Source organism: Leptonychotes weddellii, chromosome 3 (genome assembly GCF_054177405.1).
Source record: "Leptonychotes weddellii isolate Sample4059 chromosome 3, ASM5417740v2, whole genome shotgun sequence".
Classification (NCBI taxonomy): Eukaryota; Metazoa; Chordata; class Mammalia; order Carnivora; family Phocidae; genus Leptonychotes; species Leptonychotes weddellii.
Window position 1 is genome coordinate 162,663,156 of NC_138371.1, and position 16,288 is coordinate 162,679,443.

Sequence of the window (16,288 nt, forward strand, 5' to 3'; positions counted from 1 at the left end):
ATTTTATAATGGCCCCACTGGCTGCTTCGGGCAGCGCAGTGAGTTAGTGAGCGCCTCTCCCCAGCAGTGAGCGCATCCGGGCTCCTGCCTGGTAGACCGGCCAGGCGTGCGCTCCCCGCTGCGGGCCGAGGAGCTGTGCTGCGGTGGGGAAATGGCATTCGCGTCTTCGTACCTTGCTTTACGCTGACTGTATAAAGAGCGCATTAAATGTTTACTCATTTATTATGCTTCCCAACTGCTCAGTTTTGTGATGTACTTATTTCTTTAACTTCTGTGATTAGAAACTGATGGTAGGGTTTGTAATAGAATTTGGCTAGCAGCCTTGTGAGTTATCAACGGATTGTTTTTTATTATAATGCTATAGTTGACATTATTTATGGTTGTGGCACCCTTCCATTTTCATTTTTGAAAAATTACTAGGTGCATTTTGAAAATTGGGCTTGGTATGTTTTATGATTACATTTTTAACACAGTAAAAGGTTTATGTATTAAAACTCAGTAGCAGCACAAACGGTTTCTACAGTATGGTACAGATCTATCAGTGATTTGATACGAAGTTTTTTCGTTATCTGGCAAATGAATATTTTTTGGCAGGAGTTTTAAAATTTGGAACTGATGGAAACATTCTTGATCTGTTGGAAACCGTGATTTAGGGAAGAATGTTGATTACCACTTTCCACTTAGTCTTCTGAAACAGTGGCACTTACCTCAGTGTTATGAAGCAGTCAGACACAAGTTTTGTTTAGAGATTTATCATTAGAGAAACTGCAGTGCAGTGTGAAAGATGCCCTCTTATTCCCACAGCATGATCTTACGGAGGTAATGAATTCTAGGATCTGAAATCACTTTTCTGATAGACTTAACAGAATGTCTTAGCTCTCTATATCTGGCAGGAATGAATGTCTAATGTGGTGGATTAAACGGTGGGCATTTCTGAAATGATGGGTTTCCCCATTTGCTTGGTAAGAAAATCAGCATCCCATTCACAATTTGCTAAATCAAAAAACAAAATCCATGTCTACATTTATTTGTCACTTAAACATATCATGATGCTTTCTTATCACATTTGTACCTCATTTGTGAAATGGGGATGGGCATTACTAGTCACATCTAGACAGAAGGAAACAAAGAGTACTTAGTAACTTTCTAGACGTCACATTCTAATTCAAAAGATTGTGAACTAGAATCTTAGTATTATTGTTATTATCATTATTATTATTTGTATTGAAGTGTAATTAGCATACAGTGTTATATTAGTTTCAGTTGTACATTGATTTCACAGTTCTATACATGATCCAGTGCTCACCACAATAAGTGTAGTCATCTGTCACCATACAGTGTTATTACAATATTGTTGACTATATTCCCATGCTGTACATTTCATCTCTGACTTATTTATAAAATGACTAAGTTTGTGCCTCTTAATCCCCTTTATCTATTTTACCCATCTCTCCACACCACCCCCAGAACCACCAGTTCTCTGGATTTAAGAGTCTGTTTTTTTGCTTATCCTGTTTTTTAGATTCCACATATAAGTGAAGTCATATGGAGGGCGCCTGGCTGGCTCAGTTGGTAGAGCATGTGACTCTTGATCTTGGGGTTGTTAGTTCGCATTCCATGTTGGGTGTAAAGAGTACTTAAAGATAAAATCTTTAAAAATGAAATAGATGAAGTGGCGCCTGACTGGCTCAGTCAGTGGAGCATGCAACTCTTGATCTTGAGCCCCACATTGGGTGTAGAGATTACTTAAAAATAAAAAAAAAAAAATAAAATAAGTGAAATCATATGGTATTTGTCTTTTCTGACTTATTTCACTTAGTGTAATACCCTCTAGGTCTACCCATGTGTTGCAGTGGCAAGCTCTCATTCTTTTTTATGGCTGAGTAATATTCCTCTGTGTGTGCACGTGTATCAGCCACCATCTTAAGGATACGCAGTATCCTATTTAGTCATTATTTTATTTATTTTTTATTTTTTAAAAGATTTTATTTATTTATTTGACAGAGAGAAACACAGCGAGAGAGGGAACACAAGCAGGGGGAGTGGGAGAGGGAGAAGCAGGCTTCCCGCCGAGCAGGGAGCCTGACGTGGGGCTCGATCCCAAGACCCTGGGATCATGACCTGAGCCGAAGGCAGACGCTTAACGACTGAGCCACCCAGGCACCCCTTAGTCATTATTTTAATCTCTGGTAGGTACTCAGTAAAAGTTTGAATGAAGCGGTAGAGCTGGGTTAGCTGGGAGCAAGAATAAACATTTTTTGTATCTAGGCAAGGGTGGTGGTCTTTCTGCTTTCCACTGCCACTGTTTACATCATTTATAATTGGCTTTCTGATGTATTTTCTCCAGTTAGTAGTTGTGGGTTTTTTTTATTATGGCTAATTTTCTCATATTTGGGTTGTTTGGTAGTTTGAGGATTAGGATGAACTCTTATGTTCACATTTTTTTTTTAAGATTTTATTCATTTATTTGAGAGAGAGAACACAAGCAGGAGGGAGGGCCAGAGGGAGAGGGGGAAGCAGACTCCTCGCTGAGTGGGGATCCTAGGTACCCTGAGATCATGACCTGAGCTGAAGGCAGACACTTAACTGACTGAGCCACCCAGGCGCCCCTTATGTTCAGATTTCTAATAAACTAGTATAACAATTTGAATGACCTGTTTTCAAATGAAATCTAATATTTCTGTATGCAGACTTGTGAGTATTTTAAATAATGAACTGCATTGTGTATTGAATGGATAACAGGATAAGTGATTATTTTCAAGGTTATCGGATTTTGTATTATGAGACACTAAGCATGAATTTCTTAAACCAGCCCTTGTTCAGTTGCTGCTTCGTGCAGTGATACGGGAATGGACATGAGTTCTAGGAACTGTTGGTCTTTTAAGATGAAGACACAGGGACAGCTATTTTGTTTGGCCATTCAGGTGACCCCATACAGCTAAGAACATTGATTCTTGATTCACACGTTGAGCCATTATCATTTGATTCCTCATTTTTGTAGGTTTATTGTTATAAATTGGGGTTCTAATTCCCACTTCATGTCTTAAAAAATACCTAAAAACTGAAGAATAAAGCAAATGAAAGTGAATGCTCCAGAATTATTTTATATAGACATTTTGAATATATGTATAATCAAATAATACAAAAGCTGTGTCATATATAATCCTCCTTGGAGGTTTTTCTGCATAGACTGAAATGGTCAGTTTTTTCCCAGTGAAGTCCAGTGCAATTTTTAGTGAAAGTGCCTTCTTGATAAAATGCCCAACGTTAGCACTAAGCATTCTTCTTTTCTTGAAAGAACTAGATACAGAGTTCAAAATAAGCAACATCTGTGTTTGCAAATCCATTGCTAATTTCATGAGAGAATGATTTGAATATTCTGGTGAGGCACATCTCTTTAAGAGCTATGTCCGTTCTCTCGAATCCCAGAGTGGGGTGGCTGGCAGGGAAAAAGGGAGCTGTGTGACCAGTTGTTTGCTTTGCCTCCTGAATGGAAAGTACTCCAAATGGAAAACTTTCTCGGACCAGTTAGGTCGGAATCTATGAGCAGCTCCTCTTCCAAAAGCAAGTGACAGCGGAGTTTGCCAGACCCTCCGTGCCAGTTCAGGAGGGCTGCTGGGACCAGAGGGCAGGCGATGGAGCAGAGACCTCAGCCCTCGCTGTCTTTGGTCTCCTCTGACAAAAACCTCTTCTGGGCAGAACAGAGTGTGGCAACAAACCATTTGTTCCCCAGGTTTACAGACCTGGCTCTGGAAGGGAGCCACATTCATCCGGAGGCTGGGAAATGTTTTCCTTGGTCTGTGGCTGGGCTGATGTTGTTGTGCTTCCTTCTTGTCCACAGCAGGATGGCACTAGGGAAAGCAAACAAAATAGAAGCCTTTCTCGATGAGAAGGACCCAGGAATCGAGGCCCGAAGCAAGGGAGGAGCTTCTGGGGGAGGATAGGGGTGAGGAGAGCCTGTGGGGAAGCTGGCTAGCTCCAGGGACCTGCCAAGTATTATTATTACAGTGTCCTACGGAAATGAGAGAAAGACCAAACAAGCTGTGTCCGTTCTGACTTCTTCTAGTCCCTTGCTTGTCCTAGGCAGGTCTCAGTGTTGGCCTTGATTGTGGTGATCAGGAATTTGTTTCCATTTCCTTTTATTTGAGTCCCTGTGGGCCAGGTGATAAGGGAGACAAAAGTGAATTTACTCAAGGAATTTATTTTCTCTAGCTTGAGGTGTATGTATAAGTCATGTCAGAGGGAGTGGTAAGTGTTATGGGCATAGTAAGAGAGGTATGCTGTATTACAGAATGCTGTGGAAATTTAGGGAATGGAAGGTATATTTTCACATGTGTAATCAAATAGGTCATTTAAGCTGTGTCTCAGAGATCGAGTAGGATTTGGACATATGAAGGTGACAGTGTGTGATGTAAACTCCAGGCCTTAAATCATGTAATTTCTAGTATTTATTTTTTGCTTAGTGTAAATAAGTCATGAAAGTACTCCATGTTCATTGTGACACATTTTGGAGTATGTATATACAGTATAAAGAAGAAAACCTGATCTGTCTGCCCAGGTAGCTGCTGTTGACCAATGGTGAATTTCCTTTTCCGTTCAGAGGCAGTCACTTAAGCGTCAGAAATCCTTAGGTATCAAATCATTCTTATGGCCAGACCCACATGTTTAATTCATTGCACATTCTAAGTTGAATATGAACTGAACCTAAAAATAATCTATATCATGTATGCTCTAAGTGTAGTTACTCTGTTTCTTACTTTTTCTTCAGGCTAATTACAGTCTTTTGTAGGAAATACCCTATATACAGCTGCTGACAGTGCTCCTTTTCCCTTGTCTTCCAAGCAAAATTGACCAGGAAAGAAATTTCAGTGATGCTTAGCTGTGATATATGGGTTGTTTTTGGTTTTTGTTTTAGATTTGAGAAAAAAATTAAACTTTTTTTATTGTTAAAATGCCCAGTTCTCTTGGTTTTTCAAAAATATAACTACAATAAAATATGTAGTACAATAAAATGCGTATTTCAAAATGTACCATTTTGACATTTGTGAGTGTACGAAGTTGTGGCACTAAGTGCATTGATATTGTTGTACAGCCCGCACCCCCATCCGTCTCCAGAGCTTTTTCATCATCCCAAACTGAAACTCTGTACCCATCGAGCAGTTGTTCCCCATTTCTCTCTGTCTGCGTTTCTCTCCTTCCCTCTTTTTTCCTTTCTTTTTATAATAGCCATCCTAATGGATGTGAAGTGGTATCTTGGTGTGGTTTTGATTTGCATTTCCCTAATGATTAGTGATGGTAAACATCTTTTCGTGTGCTCTTGGCCATTTGTACACCTTCTTTCCTACGTTGTATAGCCTCCTCTCTCCTCCTGGTCCACCTTTGCCCAGCAGTACTTCAGGTAGTTTAATGCCATTAACAACTGCTCAAAACCAGGATTTTCAATGATTATATACTATCCTGCCATACAGATTCCCATTTGTCATGTTTTTCAAATGATAAGACCTTCAGGGGTAGAACTTTCGGAGAGTTTTAGTTGTAAATCTTACAATGATGGAACATCTGTGTGCATAAATAAATTGTTTATTTGTTTAAGACACATGGCTGGATTTGGTCAGGAACATACATGTTTCAGAATTGCTTTCTAGAAGGCCTGTTTGGCAGCACGAGGTTTGCTTCTAATTGTAGGCACTGAGCAGAGTGGAATTAGCTCAAAACCTAATGTATCCATCTGTTTTCCTTCTTTCAGATGTTGTTAACTCAGTCCTCTCATTTCCATTCTCCTCCTTTGTCCTAAGATTTGTACCTTTATTTCTTCACTGCCATTTTAGTTGGAATTTGTGAGGGAGCAGAGATTGCACTTTTTTTTTAAATTTTTTTTTTTAAGATTTTATTTGCGACAGAGAGAATGAGAGACAGAGAGCATGAGAGGGAGGAGGGTCAGAGGGAGAAGCAGACTCCCTGCTGAGCAGGGAGCCCGATGTGGACTCGATCCCGGGACTCCAGGATCATAACCTGAGCCGAAGGCAGTCGCTTAACCAACTGAGCCACCCAGGAGCCCTGCACTTTTTTTTTTTTTCAAAGATTTTATTTATTTGAGAGAGCGAGCGCGAGTGAGCATGAGCCAGGGGGAGGGGCAGAGGGAGAGGGAGCCTGATGCGGGGCTCAATCCCAGGACCCTGGGATCATGACCTGAGCCGAAGGCATACGCTTAACCAACTGAGCCACCCAGTTGCCCCGAGATTGCATATTTAATATGTCAGTTTAATTGGAAGTCGATAATTTTCTAAAGTCCTATGAATAAGGCATAGTCACATTCTCAATCAGTATTTTACTTAAGGAAATTTTGGCAAAGACAAAGACTGAATTGCATACTTATAGAAGTTATGAGTTGAATATAGTTAATATTTTAACCCAGAGGTTGGCAAACTTTTTCTTTAAAGAGCCAGATAGTGAATTCTTTTCAGATAATGAATATTTAAGCTTTGTAGCCATATAGTCTCTCTGTGCATATTTTTTTATTTTTATTTTTTGGCAACTCTTTAAAAATATAAAAGTATTCTTTTTTTTTAAAAAGAATTTATTTATTTGATATAGAGAGAGAGGGAACACAAACGGGGAGCAGCAGAGGGAGAGGGAGAAGCAGACTCCCCACTGAGCAGGGAGCCTGATACGGGTAAGACTGATGAATCACAGACCTGTACCCCTGAAACAAATAATACATTAGGTCACGAGCCCTAGGATCATGACCTGAGTTGAAGGCAGAAGCTTAACTGACGGAATCAGCCAGGCGTCCCAGTCCTGTTCTGGCTTTATTTGCAGTGATCTTGCTACTCAACATGATGCATTATTGATGAAGAAATTCTTTTTTTTTTTTTTTAAGACTTTATTTTAGAGAGAGAGCACTCAAGCAGGTGCAAGAGAAAGAGCAAGCAGGAGGAGAGGCAGAGAGGGAGGGAGGGAGGGAGAAGGGAGAGAATCTCAGGCAGACTCTGTGCTGAGCCCAGAGCCCTATATGGGGCTCAATCCCACAACCCTGAGATCATGACCTGAGCCGAAACCAGGCGTTAGATGCTTAACCGACTGAGCCACACAGGTGCCCCTCCTTAATACCTTTCTTAAGAGAATTGCAAACTCAAGTACTGTTCAGGTTATTTGGGTTTTGAATAAATTACCAAGAGCCAATACTTACTATTTTAATTTTCAGATGGTGACCCAGATAACTATATTGCTTACTATCGGAGAGCTACTGTCTTTTTAGCTATGGGCAAATCAAAAGCAGCACTTCCTGATTTAACTAAAGTGATTGAATTGAAGATGGATTTCACTGCGGTAAGTGCATCTAAACTTTCTTTAAAGGAGAACTTATGGGAATTTGGAAGAGGTAATTTGTCTTTTAAGGTGAGGACCAACCTGTTAGGCATAGCTGGAGGACAGAGAAAGCAGCTGTGGTGTAGAGGACTGGGCAATAAGAAAAACTCAAAGTTTCTGCAATCAAAGGTCTGTGTGAAAAGAGGAACAGTGGGTGCAGCCGCTGATTTTTAGAAGCTTGGCAATGGTGTTAGCTTTGTGGTTTAGAAAGACCTCTTAATCTCAGGAAACAAACTGAGGGTTGCTGGAGTGGAGGGGGGTGGGAGGGATGGCGTGGCTGGGGGATGGACATTGGGAAGGGTATGTGCTATGGTGAGCACTGTGAATTGTGTAAGACTGATGAATCACAGACCTGTACCCCTGAAACAAATAATACATTATATGTTAAAAAAAGAAGATAGTAGGAAGGGAAAAATAAAGGGGGGGAAATCGGAGAGGGAGACGAACCATGAGACTATGGACTCTGAGAAACAAACTTGAGGATTCTAGAGGGCTCTAGGATGGGTTAGCCCGGTGTTGGGTATTAAAGAGGGCACGTATTGAATGGAGCACTGGGTGTTATACGCAAACAATGAATCATGGAACAATACATCAAAAACTAATGAAGCAATGTATGGTGATTAACATAACATAATAAAATTTAAAAAAAGCTGTTGAATTAAAAGGCTGTCAGGTGACTGATAATAGTTCCAATTAAGGCTGTAGCAGGAGGAATAAAGAAAAGGAGATAGGTCAGTTAAGCAGTGGTTTGTGGTGAGGACACAGTCGTGAATTAGACTGATCCTCCCCTGCAACCAACACAGAAGCTTCAGAAATGGAGGAATTTATAGTCTAATGGGATATCCTGATGATTGGGAGGTCAGCATAATGGCTTAAAATAATAGGATAAGTTAGATGGTTTCAAAATTAATTTGGTAACTCATTTATTGTTTATATCTTGCCATATTCCAAAAAGGACTAGGGATAACTGATTAGGTGTGGGTGAATGTTTGGTTTGAAATATTATTTTAGGATGGAATTCCCAAATGTCAAATTTTTTTCTGTTACTTTACCTAGCTAAGCACAACCTTTCACAAAGGTTAAGTAGTTCATTTTCCTAGTATTATAGTAGCTATTAGGTAGTTGAAGTGGCTTTCATCTTGCTTTTTATGTGTGTTGATGCACTTACCAGAGGATTAGGGACATTTTTATGTATTGTAAAAGTAATATATAAGTTTTAGTGGACTATCAATGTGTTTTCTGTCTTATGGTCACATTGGTCATCAGAGAGTCGGTATCCTTAGAAGAGCAAAGGGTTGTGCAAGCATCACCACTGTCTAGTTCCAGAACACTTTTGTCACCCCCAAAAGAAATCTAGTACCTATTAGCAGCCCCTCCCCATTTATGCCCTGGCCTTTGGCAACCACGTATCCTTCTGTCTGTATGGATTTACTTATTTGGACATTTCATATAAATGAAATTATACAGCGTGTGGCCTTTTGTGTCTCATCTTTTTCACTATGCGTATTGTTTTCAGGGTCCATCCATGTTGTAGCATGTGTCAACACTTCATTCCTTTTTATGGTTAGATAATATTCCACATTTGCTTACTGATTTATTAGTTGGTGGGAGTTTGGGTTGTTGCCACTTTTTAGCTATTGCTATGAATATTACATGTACAAGATTTTGTATGGACACCTATTTTCAATTTTGGGGAATATAGCACAAAAAGTATTTTTAAGAAAGCATACTTTAATAAAAGTAATACACATTCAATGGTTCCAGGAATTGTTCTCAAGAGTGCCTTTGTCAAGTGGACATTGGAAAAATAAATATTTCATTAATGCTTCATTAGCGCATTTGGTTTTATTCTTTGTGCTTAAAGAAAATTTGGAAATGCATGGTACTCGGAACACCTTTTCTTTTTTCTAGGCAAGATTACAGAGAGGTCACTTATTACTCAAACAAGGAAAACTTGATGAAGCAGAAGATGATTTTAAAAAAGTGGTAAGTTCAGTTTGTATTTGGTTTTATGAAGATGTTGAACATCTTTATGAAGATGAGTGAATATATGGGACTTTTTATAGTAAGACATTTAGCAATAACTTTATAGCTAAAAGGGAAAATCATCTGATTTGTGTATATAAAAATCACAGTTTCTGAATTAATACATAGTGACTGACATGAGGGAATCACTTTATTTTTTTTATTTTTTATTTTTTATTTTTAAAGATTTTATTTATTTATTTGCCAGAGAGAGAGATAGCAAGAGCAGGAACACAAGCAGGGGGAGTGGGAGAGGGAGAAGCAGTCTCCCCACCAAGCAGGGAGCCCGATGCGGGACTCGATCCCAGGACCCTGGGACCATGACCTGAGCCGAAGGCAGACGCTTAACGACTGAGCCACCCAGGTGCCCGGGAATCACTTTAATAGTTGGAAGGTAAAATATGTGGAAAGAGTATATAATTTTTTTTTAAAGATTTTATTTATTTGAGAGAGAGAGAGAGAGCATGAGAGAGGAGAGGGTCAGAGGGAGAAGCAGACTCCCACTGAGCAGGGAGCCCAACATGAGGCTCGATCCCAGGACCCTGGGATCATGACCTGAGCCGAAGGCAGTCACTTAACCAACTGAGCCACTCAGGTGCTCAATAATACGTAATTTTAATTCAGTTTATATAGCTCACATGTTCTGCTTTGTTTTCCATGAGAATCTAGAGATGTCAGCTGAACTATTCTAAAAGTGCTTGGGAAACCCTTCATTTGATTTGAAAGGAATAATGAGACATTCTTAAAACGGAATTTTGTAATTTCCCATATGGCTATTTTACAATGTGTAAAGTGTTTTGGATTTGTTGGGGGATGGTACAGATTACATGTAATTGAAAAATGATTTGGAGAGATAGCCAAAGTCTTCATTCCCTCATGAAGCTTATTTTAAGACCTACATTTTTATTCTGTCTGGATTTGTTTTTGGAGTGGTCTAGAAAGAGCATATATACAGTGGGCCTTTGAACAAAATGGGTTTGAACTGCATGGGTCCATTTATATGTGGACTGTTTAAGTAGTGTAAATGTATTTTTTCTTCCTTATGATTTTTTAAATAAAATTTGTTTTCTCTAGTGCACTTTATTATAAGAATACAGTATATAATACATATACCATTTGAAATATATGTTAATTGACTTTGTTATTGATAAGGCTTCTGGTAAACAGTAGGCTACTAGTAGTTAAGTGTTGGAGGAGTCAAGTTGTATGTGGATTTGACTGTAGGGGGTGGGTGGTGCCGTGCCCCTAATAACCCTAAGGGTCAACTGTATAAACCTCATTGTTCATTATTTGCATTTTTGTACTTTATAAAAATGCTCAGTTATGAGATGATAACCACTATGAATATAAAACTGAAATTTCTACTATTTTCATAACCTTTGTCACAATGCTCAGTCATATGCAGAGAAATCCAAAAAACATTAGACTTAATTGTATTAAAATCTAATCAGTAGCTGTCTCATGGTCTCAGTAAAACTGGATGTTCCTTTACGTTTGTCTACTTTTCCTTACTATTTGGGAAGATGCTTGAGAGCAGGCTGAAGGACAGGTGGTGAGGAGGCCATGGTGTTGGGGTCACCTTTCCCCAGCCCAGTTCTTGTACATAGCAAGTGTTGTGAGAAATTTGTTGAATGGATGGATGAATGATAAAGCATAAGAATGGGTTTCCTTCTTTTTAACAGATGGTTAAATCTATTACTTAGAACTTTTTTCCAATCACAACATTAGAGTAGCCTTTTAGAAATAACACAATTTAGAATAAAGCTTTAGCAAAAATTAATCCTTACTGGGCAATGGATGTATCCTTTTGGAGAAGTGAGTTCTTGGAACTCTGGGTATGTCTTGATTAATGTCTTTTCTGTGATTGATATTAAAACCTCTCGGAAACAAGAAGGGGGACTTTGATGAGACTTTACACTTTTAGATTGTTTTCTGACAGTCATACTTCCGCTAGTGTGTTTTTTTTTTTTTTTAAAGATTTTATTTATTTATTTGACAGAGAGAGAGATAGCAAGAGCAGGAACACAAGCAGGGGGAGTAGGAGAAGGAGAAGCGGGCTTCCCGCCGAGCAGGGAGCCCGATACGGGACTCGATCCCAGGACCCTGGGATCATGACCTGAGCCGAAGGCAGACGCTTAACGACTGAGCCACCCAGGCGCCCACCGCTAGTGTGTTCTTAAAACCACCCTTGCTGGGCGCCCGCTTCTCCTCCTACTCCCCCTGCTTGTGTTCCTGCTCTTGCTATCTCTCTCTCTGTCAAATAAATAAATAAAATCTTAAAAAAAAAAAAAAACACACACACAAAAAACCACCCTTGCTATTATTATTACAGGATTCTTCCATGAGAATGATTTTTTATTTTTAGTTGAAATTTTTATTGAGATAATTGTAGATTCACATACAGTTGTAATTAATGATACAGAGAGATCCTGTGTACCCTTTACCCAATACCCACTTTTCCTCAGTGATAATGTCTTGTAAACCTGTAGTACGATATTACAACCAGGATATTGACATTGATACAATTTACCTGTCTATTCAGTTTTCCTCAGTTTTAGTAGTAGTGTTCACTTCTTTGTGTGTGTTTAATTCAGTACCCTTTTTCTTTACACTGCAGTTAACATACTGAGTGCTTCTGTTGCCACAAGGATCCCTCCTGTTGCCCCTTTATAACCACACCCACTTCCCTCACATACTATTCCGGCCCCTCATCCATAACTTTGGACAACCACTAGTTTGTGATTCATTTCTTAAATTTTGACATTTCAAAAATGTTGCATACATGGACTTAAAACATTATATAAACTTTTGGCATTGACTTTTTTACTCAGTAGAATTCCCTGAAGATTCATCCAGATTGTTGCATGTATATCACTTTGCTTGTTTAATTGCTAAGTATTCCATGGTATGTGTATGTCACCTTTTATCCATTCATCAGTGGATGGACCTTTGGGTTGTTTCTACTTTTTCACTATTATCAATAAAAGTGCAGGGCGCCTGGGTGGCTCAGTCGTTTAGTGTCTGCCTTCAGCTCAGGTCATGATCCCTGGGTCCTGGGATCGAGCCTCGCATCAAACTCCCTGCTCAGCAGGGAGCCTGCTTCTCCCTCTCTCACTCCCCCTGCTTATGTTCCCTCTCTCGCTGTGTCTGTCTCTGTCAAATAAATAAATAAAATCTTAAAAAAAAAACCACCAAAAAACTGCTATGAACATTCTTTTTTCTTTCTTTTTGTTTTTTTTTGCTATGAACATTCTTGTACAGGTTTTAGTGTGAACAGAAGTTTTCATTTTCCTGGGATAAATGCCTAGAAGTACAATTTCTGGGTTGTATCATAATTGCCTGTTTAGTTTTAGAATGAACCACCAAATTGCTTTTTAGAGTGACTGTGCCATTTTATGTTCCTCTGCATCCTTGCCAGTATGTGGTTTTGTCACTGTTTTTTATTTTAGCCATTCGGAGAAGTTTGTAGTGACAGCTCATTGTTTTTTTAATTTGTATTTCCCTAATGTTTAATGATCTATTCTTGTGCTTATTTGTCATCCTTTTTGGTGTAAAGCTGGTTCATGTCTTTTGCCCATGTTCTAATTGGATTGTTTGCTTTTTTACTATTGTGTTTTGGAAGTTCTCTATGTATTTTAAATACTTTATCACATGTGTGGTCTGCAAATGTGCTTGCCCAGACCATGGCTTGTCTTGTCCTCTTCACAGGGTTTGTGAGAGAGCGAATGTTTTTAATTTTGATGATGTCCAATTTATCGGTTTTCTGTTTTCTCCTATGTATAGTGTTTTTTGGTGTCCTGTCTAAGAACTATTCACCAATCCCTAGGTCCCAAAGTTTTTCTCCTGTGTTTTTTAAATTAAATTAAATTAAAATTTTTTTTTAAAGATTTTATTTATTTATTTGATAGAGAGAGTGAGGGAGCACAAGCAGGGGGAACAGTAGAGGGAGAGGGAGAAGCAGGCTCCCCGCCAAGCAGGGAGCCCGATGCGGGGCTCGATCCCAGGACCCCGGGACCATGACCTGAGCCGAAGGCAGACGCTTAACCATCTGAGCCACCCAGGCGCCCCTAAATTAAATTTTTGAGAGAGAGAGAACATGTGTGCAAATGGCAGGGGAGGGCAGAGGGAAAGTGAGAGAGAGAAAGAGAATCCCTAGCCCGGGTGGCTCAGTCGGTTAAGCATCTGCCTTTGGCTTGGGTCATGATCCCAGGATGGGATTGAGTCCCATGTCAGGCTCCCTGCTCAGCCGGAAGCCTGCTTCTCCCTCTCCTCCCTGCTTGCACTCTCTCTCTTGCTATCTCTGTCTCTCTCTCTCAAATAAATAAAATATTTAAAAAAATATTATGGTATTATCATAAAATAGATGATTTCTGGGTCTGGTTTGAAAAGATAAATTTTGTGTTATGACTGTATTTTATCTTTACCAATCAAAGAATTCTTATACTTTAATTTTTAGAGATTTGTGATTACAGATGATATATAATAACTTGTTTGCTTTATATGTTTTTACTTAAATGGGCTTTTTGTGGTATTAAGGGCATTTACCAGTCTATTAGAGGTAGCAAAGATTTAATCTTACTGATAAAGTGCTATATATACAACCAGGTAAGTATACTCAGCTACATTTTACATAATGGAACAGAAGTTTGAATATACTTAATCTCTTTTTGGGCTACAGTGAGGATCTTGTTCTTTGTTGTATGTACAGGTTACTCTGCTGCTGGAGGGTCTCCTGTAAATAAGCATCACCTCAGGTCCATACCAGCTATCGTGATCCTAAACAGTATCTTACATGGTTTAGTTAGTCTTTGAGCTATCACTGACTCCTGCTGTCCCCAGTGCATTTGGTCACTTGTTAGTTCAGTGAACACTGAGTGCATATTATTTGCAAGGCAGGGTGGTAGATGTTGGAGAGTTGCTGATGAAGAAAACTAGTCTCTGCCTTGGAAAGATTTTACTAGGGTAAGAAATAATCAGGCAAATATGATACCATATAACTAAAGTGTGGTGATTGAGCCCTACAGGAACAGACAGAATGGTCCCCTAACTTGACTGGGATTTGGGAGTCTGGTCAAGAAGGGCTTTCTTAAAGGAGGGGATGTACTGGAAATCTGAATGTTAAGAAGGTGAATGAATCTGTGTTAGCAAAGTGGCTGGGAGGCCCATCCTGGCAGGAAGTGAGCATCCTTGTCATTTAAGAAAACGATGCCTCGGGTATGATGAGAGCAGGAGCTGAGAAAACTGGACAGGGAAGCAGTGATCTGATTGCAAAGAGGACATATGTAGGCCCAGGAGCTGGGTTTTTTGGTTTCTGTTTCGTTTTTATAGTCATGGAGGCTTTATGCTGGGAATCAGGGTTTTCTTCCATAAAATCCAGGCTACTCCGGAGAATGGGTTGGAAGAAGACATGAGTGAAAGCAGTCTGATAGTGAAGCTGTTACAGTAAGTAATCCAAGTATGACTTTATGGAGGCCAAAGATTAGACTAGCGTAGGTGGGGATTGAGAGAAGTAGGTAGACATTTAGGAGATTGGATCCAGAGAGATACAATGAATGGGGTAAGGGAGAAGGAAGAATTAGGTATGATGCCCAGGTTTCTGGATTGTTCAGATTGGTTACATGTCCATGAGATAGGAGCCCAGAGAGAAATTATGTAGGGGAGAAGGATGGGTAGAGAAAATACAACACTCTTCTTTCTTTTTTTTTTTTTTTTAGAGAGAGAGAGACTGTGTGTGTGTAGAGCAGCAGAGAGAGAGGGAGAGAGAGAATCTTAAGCAGGCTCCATGCCCCGTGCAGACCCTGAACCAGGGCTCGACTCACAACCCTGAGATCATGACATGTGCTGAAATCAAGAGGGATGCTTAACCAACTGAGCCACCCAGGCGCCCCTAAAGTTTAATTTCAGTTAGTTAACATACAGTGCTAAATTAGTTTCACGTGTACAATATAGTAATTCAGAACTTCCATACATCACTCTGTGTTCATCACCCCAAGTGCAGAAGCTTTTTATTTTGATGTAGTTCCAATAGTTTATTTTTGATTTTATTTCCCTTGCCTCAGGAGGCATATCTAGAAAGTGACTTTGAGCCACAGAATCCCCCTGTGTGTAAAAGGGGGATAATCCAAAATGTCCTTTAGGTTTTTTGGTTTAGCTTAGAATAGGGCCTGAAGTACAGAAAGCTCTTAGTAAATGTTTTCTCCTGTCATGATTGATCTTCATCATTGCCATCATCCAAAGCAAGACTTCTGGTAAGTTATATAATCATTCAATTTCTTTATCTAAAATTAGAGATCGTACAACCTAGCTCATAGGTTAAATGAGTTAGTATTAAATGAAAAAGAAAAATAGGCATTAATTTTAGGCATTAAGACATATATCCTGTTCTTCAGCAGTTTACCCTTTAGTTGGAAGAAATAAGCCCTAAATATGTGAAAAGTTAATAGCACAGAGATATTTATAAAAAGTGACATATAAGCTTGTCTAGATAACAAGATAAGATTAAGAATGATACCATGAGGGGCGCCTGGGTGGCTCAGTTGTTAAGCGTCTGCCTTCGGCTTGGGTCAGGATCCCAGGGCCCTGGGATCAAGCCCCACATCGGGCTCCCTGCTCCGCGGGAAGCCTGCTTCTCCCTCTCCCACTCTCCCTGCTTGTGTTCCCTCTCTCACTGTGTTTCTCTCTGTCAAATAAATAAATAAAATCTTTAAAGAAAAAAAAAAATGATACATGACTAGAAGTTGGGAGACCCACCCCACTTTTCTCCTGATTAGCTGGTGTGATGTTGGGCAAGTTACCATTTGTGAGACTCAGTATTTTCATTTACAAAGTGGGAGTTGGTTGAGCAAGATGGTTTCTTAGATTACTCCCTTGTTAAGAGTTTCTTTCTTTTTTTTTT

General features: G+C 39.5%; 1 protein-coding gene across 1 annotated transcript in view; it reads left to right on the plus strand.

The window, feature by feature from the left end:
• Positions 1 to 16,288, plus strand: part of DNAJC3 (DnaJ heat shock protein family (Hsp40) member C3) — a 69,207-nt gene that overhangs the window by 20,603 nt on the left and 32,316 nt on the right. Inside the window, exons 3-4 of the mRNA XM_006733667.3 lie at positions 7,205 to 7,329; positions 9,280 to 9,354. Coding sequence (XP_006733730.2) covers positions 7,205 to 7,329; positions 9,280 to 9,354 — 200 coding nt within the window. The remainder of the gene's footprint in view (positions 1 to 7,204; positions 7,330 to 9,279; positions 9,355 to 16,288) is intronic.